The 6,607-nt window shown below is 45.4% G+C and overlaps 3 protein-coding genes across 3 annotated transcripts in view; 2 read left to right on the top strand and 1 right to left on the bottom strand.

Annotated features, from left to right (window-relative positions):
• The window catches only part of LOC109464382 (GON-4-like protein), a 21,815-nt gene extending 19,542 nt beyond the window's left edge, over positions 1–2,273 (bottom strand). The window contains exons 1-3 of the mRNA XM_019761329.1: positions 2,035–2,273; positions 1,082–1,640; positions 734–872 (exon numbers count right to left, since the gene is read on the bottom strand). Coding sequence (XP_019616888.1) covers positions 734–872; positions 1,082–1,608 — 666 coding nt within the window. The 5' untranslated portion in view covers positions 1,609–1,640; positions 2,035–2,273. The remainder of the gene's footprint in view (positions 1–733; positions 873–1,081; positions 1,641–2,034) is intronic.
• A 185-nt stretch (positions 2,274–2,458) lies between these two features.
• LOC109464401 lies at positions 2,459–4,514 on the top strand. Its single transcript, XM_019761371.1, has one exon. The coding sequence runs from the start codon at positions 2,693–2,695 to the stop codon at positions 4,001–4,003; it is 1,311 nt and encodes a 436-aa protein (XP_019616930.1). The 5' UTR covers positions 2,459–2,692; the 3' UTR covers positions 4,004–4,514.
• Positions 4,515–4,866: 352 nt separating this feature from the next.
• Positions 4,867–5,997, top strand: LOC109464420. Its single transcript, XM_019761398.1, has 2 exons — positions 4,867–5,082; positions 5,544–5,997. Exons 1-2 carry the CDS (start codon positions 5,053–5,055, stop codon positions 5,967–5,969), a joined length of 456 nt encoding a protein of 151 aa, XP_019616957.1. The 5' UTR covers positions 4,867–5,052; the 3' UTR covers positions 5,970–5,997.
• The last annotated feature ends 610 nt before the right edge of the window (positions 5,998–6,607 follow it).

The following is a 6,607-nucleotide window of genomic DNA, read 5'->3' as shown; positions in this document are numbered from 1 at the left end:
CTACTCCTTTGCTCTAGCCCGAGTCATCTTGGGTTCCTATAAGAGCAAAGAAAATTGTAGTTAGGGCTGATACAAGGCTCAACATCATTCAACCACCAAGAAATAGTGACCAGTTCAATTAAATTTGTCTGGTCCAGGTAATTTTCAATGTTACCTTCATCAGTGCAGGTATGCAGGGTATCAAAGTAAAAGTAGTTCGAGCTCTAAGTCTGATGAGACTTGGTTAAATGCGGGCACTACTTACGAAGAGTTCAGCCAGTGGGTTGTTGGGACTGCTGTCTCTCTCTGTCTCCTCCTCTCCCTGGTCCTCCTTCACTGAATGTCTCATCATGGCGACAACATTCTCATTCGTGATCACACGCTACAGGGGAAATAGCAGAAGACCATTCAAACCTAAAAGTTTCCGTAATTCAATTGTTAAATGTAATGTTTCCAATACTGATGACATAAATTTGAACAAAATATGTGTATTTGGGTCATACAATAGAAAAAATCTATAGCTTGCAACCTGTCTTTATTCTTAAGATGATGTGGACACCTGAACATTTCAAACTTGGAAGTCTATTCTATTTAGATGATTTTACTTTACCATTGGGATAATGATTCTAAAATGAAAGAGAATTATATTACTTCAATTATGAATTGCCCTGAAGGAAAAATTCATCATATTTTCAAAAATCCTTCATACAAAATAGTTGTTGTTGTTGTGTTTTTTGTAATCTATAGTACCCACATGCAAGATGCTCTTGACATTAGTTGTTGATAGGCTGTAGTTCCTGCCGATATCCTCCAGGTGGCTCTCAAAACTGGGGTCCAGAAACCCAGCAGAGCTGCCCTCGCCTTCCGCTCCCTCAGGATGAGGAAGGATTAACCTGACAGGATAGGGGGAAAAATTCATTTAAGGCCACAAAAATTAAATTTTGGGGCTGTCATATTTTCTAAGAATACAATGTATACTTAACTGGAAAATGTGATAAAAGGTTGAGGTCCACAATACTGTACAAAAACTGGTGGTTTATACTTGTTAAGTGAAACAAACAAACATATACAACTCTTTCAATAACACATCCCAACAACTGACCTTAGTTTTCTTGGTTTTAAAGACTTCTCTCCTTTCTTCCGTTTCCTTCCAGCTTTCTTCTTGTTCTTGCCTTGCCCGGGAGACGTCTCTACAATCTGCATACTGAAGCCGTCCCTGCTGTCTTCCACGCCCTCTTCCAGGGTCGAGAAGATTGTGTTCTTTTCTGAAACAATCTGTTCTGTGGAATTAACTGTTCTATCAGGTTCAGCTGTAACACTAGTAGTACTGCAACTTGCTGTAGCAGTGTATACTTTGGATTGCGAAGGTTGGGAGCTGGGCCCAGGTTCCTTATCATTAGCATCATATTTTCTAATCTGAGCTGATGAGACAACATCTAACGACTCTGTTCTCTCCAGTGTCTTATCAATATCATGTACATTTTCTGTTTTTCCAAGTTCATGGACTGCACCTGTCTGTGCAGGTGTGGAGGCACCCTCTGTTTTCTGAAGTTCGGTGGAGGACAGTGTTGGTTCTTGGCTGGAGTTCTGCTCCCCTGGTTGTGGCGGTTCCTTCTTGTTGGAAGACATCTTTAAGATGTCTAACTCTAGCTCACAGTCTGCTGTAAGGGCACAAAATGATTCAGGGATTAGAGACGCATTAGAGACTTGACAGACTTACTTTGACAGGAAACTACATGTTTTGCTGAGCAACTAGTCACACCGTCCGAGAAAAATATAGTTAGGGTCAGATCCACATATGCATATTTTCGTTGATGTTGCTGATGGAACTATTTCAAAATTCATTATGTACGAAGTACACAGCTCTCATTGCTTGGTGAGTTCGAGACCTACAGATTCCTCTCCGTTAAGATGTACGTGCAGATAGTTTCTATTAACCCCTACACGTTCACACAACGAGTTACGTTGTTTGTAAACATTAACGCCCCCCTCCCCCATACGGTAACACGTCAAAGTTACCGCGGCAAATGCTCTTGAACTTGGCACATTACGTACCTGGCAAAGGAGTAAAACGTTCCCACGGCGTCCTTTATTGTAGTAACGTTTGGAGAAGCGAACGTGAGAAAATTCAACAGGTCCAGATGAGAGTAATTACATGTCAAACGTTGGAGAAACTATGCTGTTTCGACATCTTGCACCCAGCTGGGGTCGTTGACCTCACAACGGATTGGTGATGACATTACCCAGCATGCACCACGGCTTCTTTTTTCTAGAGGGACCAAGCAGATGTGTGTTGTTGTTTTGTTGCGTTCTGTACGTCTTTCCGGTGACACGGTTTTTCCACTAAATCAGCTTATATTGGGTATGTAAGTGAAAGACTTTGCCCTATTTAACAACCAGACTGATTTCGCACGAGTTTATCTTGCTTTTTCGGAACCTTCGGTGTGAGCTGTTGCACTGGGTTTACCTTTGAACCCGGAAATGCAGGAACCAAACTTGCGTGTGGCTGTGCACGTAAGCCTAAGAAACAAGCAGGAAACAGAACTGATGTATTATTGACATGTTTCGACGTACTATGGTTAGAACGGGCGACAAAGATCATCGGTAGTTTAAGTACGTCTGAAGTCACGCTAGGAGCGCAGAGGTAGTTACATGGTTCATTTCTTCGTACCTACAACTTCTACTAGTACTTTGGGGGTAAATTTCTCTAGCCATGGTACCAGCAAGGATTGCGGCGCTTCTGTGCATTTCCATTTCTGTGGCGGTTTTGGACACCAGTGGTACCAAAGACATACGTATGGACGCCGTGTTTCCTCCGGTCATCCAACCGAGCAACTCCGGCCTCCCAGTCGGCCACCTGTTACCACTGGGCCACCAGAGAGAGGCAGAAGCGCCCGTCAAGGAGTACGCACAGCCACTGACTCCGATAGAGCTGTGGGAACAGCACGCAAGACATCCCTATGTACCCCTGGTGTACAGACAAGCCATCGCCAAGGCCCCCGCTGTCACCACCTGGCAGAGTGATGACTACATCAGGGAGAAGTATGGAGACTTGGACGTCCTGGTCGAGAAGAAGTACGAAGATCGACTAGCTCGTCCGCAAAGGATGCCACTGAGGGAGTTCTTAGACAACTACCGAGACGAAGACTGGTACGTGGTGTCGTTGCTGCCCGACCCCATGCGTGCCGAAATGCAGGTGCCTCGCTCGTTACTCTGCGGGACGTTCAAGAAAAACATTCTGGAGTCGAACCTGTGGCTGTCTGCCGGTGGCACTAAGTCCCTGCTCCACTACGACGCCGACCACAACCTACACTGTCTGATCTCCGGGAGGAAAGACTTCATCATGATCGATTCCAAGTACGAGGACCTTCTAGAGATGGCCCACAAGAAGCAGTTCTCCGGATCGAGTTTCTCCCACCTGGACATGGATAGTATCGACCTCCTGAGAAACCCGCGCGTGTCGGAGGTCCCCTGGACCTGGGCCACCCTCCTCCCCGGCGACTGTATCTTCATCCCCGCGGGGTACTTCCACCAGGTCCGGTCGTACGGGCGCAGCGTGGCCGCCACCATCATGTGGTCCCCGCTAAACCACTTCGACGACTCGGACTGCGCCGCGACGGACATAGACAAGTACACGGCTCTGAGCGACGTCACCATACAGTGGACGTACAAGAAGGGAGACAAGTTCATCGACATGGGGTACATGAACGTCGAAATCATGAGAGATTCACTTCTTAAGGTGATGGAAGTTAAAAACAGCACCAAGCTTACAAAGGAAATGTTCACCTACTACTACGAGGTCGCCGTTGTCGACGAAGAGGAAGACAAGGAAGTAGAAGAAGAAGACTTGGAAATGATCGAGAAGATGTTTGGCATCTTGAATAAGGATAAGACTGGATACATCACACGCCAGAGTCTCGAGGATCTTGACATCGAAGTCCTCAAAGACGTGGCTCGTCTTATGGACGAAACACACGGGCCTGTCGCAGAAAATGATAAAGACAGTACACATGACGAGCTGTGACTGTGACGCATAATTAGTTCTTCAAGTTCAAGACATTCCGTTAGCTCCTTTGAAACTGATGCTGCTACTTGTTGCTTAAATAGCGCTTGATTAGTCTTCTTTGTAGTGATCATCACGTTTGAAATATACGGTGATATATGCTCAGTCGAATGGAAATGTGTACAGTTAATTGTGTGGAGAAAAGTCAGAGTTTCTCTTGTGTATCTTTCTGATAGATTACTAGTACATGTATATGAGATAACACGTGTTGTAACAAGTGACCGGTAACTAGATGTGTAAACGAAGGGGAAAAGGTTTTGCAATAAATATTATATACTGTACTGAAGTCCTTTCACTGGAATTATACAATTTTATTATTGATTATGCAATATAGGTCCTCATTTGCATAATGTGCCGCTGATTGTGTATACCATTAAGCTGAGTGTGACTGAGCTGAGTGGCAGAAGTTTTATACTTGACAGGTACACTGCCGTGCAATACTTGATGCTTCAATAAAGGTTAATATGTTTTCGGTGCCGTCCATCTGTGTAACTAGCATGAGTGTCAGGGCCCGGTAGCGGATCGTGGGGATCGGACGAAGGCTAGTAGAAAGGCTGACACAAAGGCTACTGTGTGACGCGATATTCATGTATTCCGAGAAAATTAAATTTCAGATTATAATATTTTTGGTGTGCGTGTTAAAGAACATATAATAATAGTATCGCGTAAAAGTGACGCCGCTAACTTCCGTGTTCTGGCAAGGCACCGTCCCAGTTCTGTATCGACCCTTTGCTCGAAAAGTTGTTCTAGAACCGCAAACTCCCAGTGTTCCAGACTAGCAACGGCTTTCGATGTGGTTTGTTTACAGTCTCTACTGAATATTAGCAGTGACACAGGTATCCTTGAGTTGCTCCTTTCTACAGTCAAGAGTTCAGACTATTTTTGCTCAACATGTCGAGACGACGTGGCCGGCGAAGACACCGCGGTCTCGAGCTCCCACGTTTCCAGCCTGTTACGTGCCGGATGAGCCGCAGGATGGGCAGCGGCTGTTGTTTAGCGCCGCTGTGATCATGATGTTGCTCCTTGTAGCTGTGGCTACGGTGAGTCTACTACATTATCACTTTATATCTCTGAACCATCTTTTATATCTGTGAAAATAAGTAGCCTGGTCTGGTATCATCGACAAGTGATTGTCCTGTATCACAGAGAAAGGAGTAACTCGAGGGTTGACTCTGACCCCGGGAATCGAACCCGCGTCGCTCGCGCGACGTGTCAGCTCACAACCAGCGCAAAAACCAATTCACACAAAAGATCCAGGGTCCATTGGGCCCTATATACTCGCTGTTACACTCCGTATTAGTTTACGTAATTACGTTGCTTAGCTGTTCTTCATGCATGAATTATCGTAATAATCATTTCAGCTTTACATTAACCTGGAGGAAGTTTAGACAATTGTTCACAGAACATGATGAAAAAGTAGGTAACAAAGGATGCCCACCCAGGCCTTGCTTGTACCCATACTATATGTTAACGTTACTATGAAAGAACGTGTGTATTTCAGGTGGTTACTGAGACCGTCACAGTTCAATGGTACTACAACAACACCCCTGCAGATACTACATCTGCCAAACTTCCCCCGTACCGGAGCTGGGGATACAGCATAGGGACGGATCCCGGTGTGGTGCACAACACTAGGAAAAGGTTCCTAGAGAAGCCCGTACTTGGAGATGACCACACTCCTGACGATATGTTCACTCGTGAAGCTGCCCCGACAAATGATCCTGACATGCCCCCTGTACATGTGGATAAAGTTCGCCCACCTATTCAGGGGCCAACTGTCTTTGGAGGCAGTGTGCAGGAGGAAATTGACGGCATGTCGGATATATTCAAGTCCTGGGCCTTCATGACGAAAGAACAGCGCAACTTGCACATCGCCGCGACTTCGCATCAGGAAGCAGATCTACGAGATTCTCAACCAAGAGCTTGATCCTAAGATGCCACCCGCCTCTTATAAGATGACCCAGTCTGCGCTGAAGCCGCACACTTCTACGAATGAGAAAACAAAAGGCGAGATGGGGAAGACGGGAATGGCTACGAAAGACGAGGTGCAGGTTAAGAACGCTACAGAAATGAACTTCGTCACGACAAAAAACACGACATGCCACGAGGGGAAGCACGACTTGTTCAGGCATGTCCAGCGGGTGGAGACGGTAGCACTTGCGGTCGTTGGTGTGGTGACGGGAGGGTCGGTGCACTACAGCTACAGCTGCACGGCACAGATCACTTAGACACAGATCCACACGTAGTTAGTACCTATATGGTTTTATGTTCTATGAGTATGAGCTTCTGATGAAGTTATACTAGTATGATGATGAAAAAAGAAATACCCCTGCCAAGATGACAAAACCTACATCAGCTAATATTCACATTTCTTGATACTCTCGGTAATGGGTTGGTGCATTTGAGAAACATTGTCGATTTGCTTGTTTACAGTGAGGTTGATTGATAATTGATTTTTTTCATTTCTTCTGAAGGTATAAATACCTTAGACATGCTCGGTTACTTATTTTGTTACCTGCGTCAACATTACGATCCAACCTCAGATAAACATTTCATTGTCACATC

Source organism: Branchiostoma belcheri, unplaced genomic scaffold, assembly GCF_001625305.1.
Source record: "Branchiostoma belcheri isolate BF01 breed outbred unplaced genomic scaffold, Haploidv18h27 scaffold138, whole genome shotgun sequence".
NCBI lineage: Eukaryota > Metazoa > Chordata > Leptocardii > Amphioxiformes > Branchiostomatidae > Branchiostoma > Branchiostoma belcheri.
Note: the sequence above shows the minus strand (reverse complement) of the source record. Positions and strands in the feature narration are given on the sequence as shown.

Bases quoted from the DNA above. Each gene is read 5' to 3' on its own strand.
- LOC109464420 (XM_019761398.1), top strand. From the start codon at position 5,053: ATGATGTTGCTCCTTGTAGCTGTGGCTACG. The intron at 5,083-5,543 runs GTGAGTCTACTA...TGTGTATTTCAG, and splicing joins TCCTTGTAGCTGTGGCTACG to GTGGTTACTGAGACCGTCAC.
- LOC109464401 (XM_019761371.1), top strand. From the start codon at position 2,693: ATGGTACCAGCAAGGATTGCGGCGCTTCTGTGCATTTCCATTTCTGTG.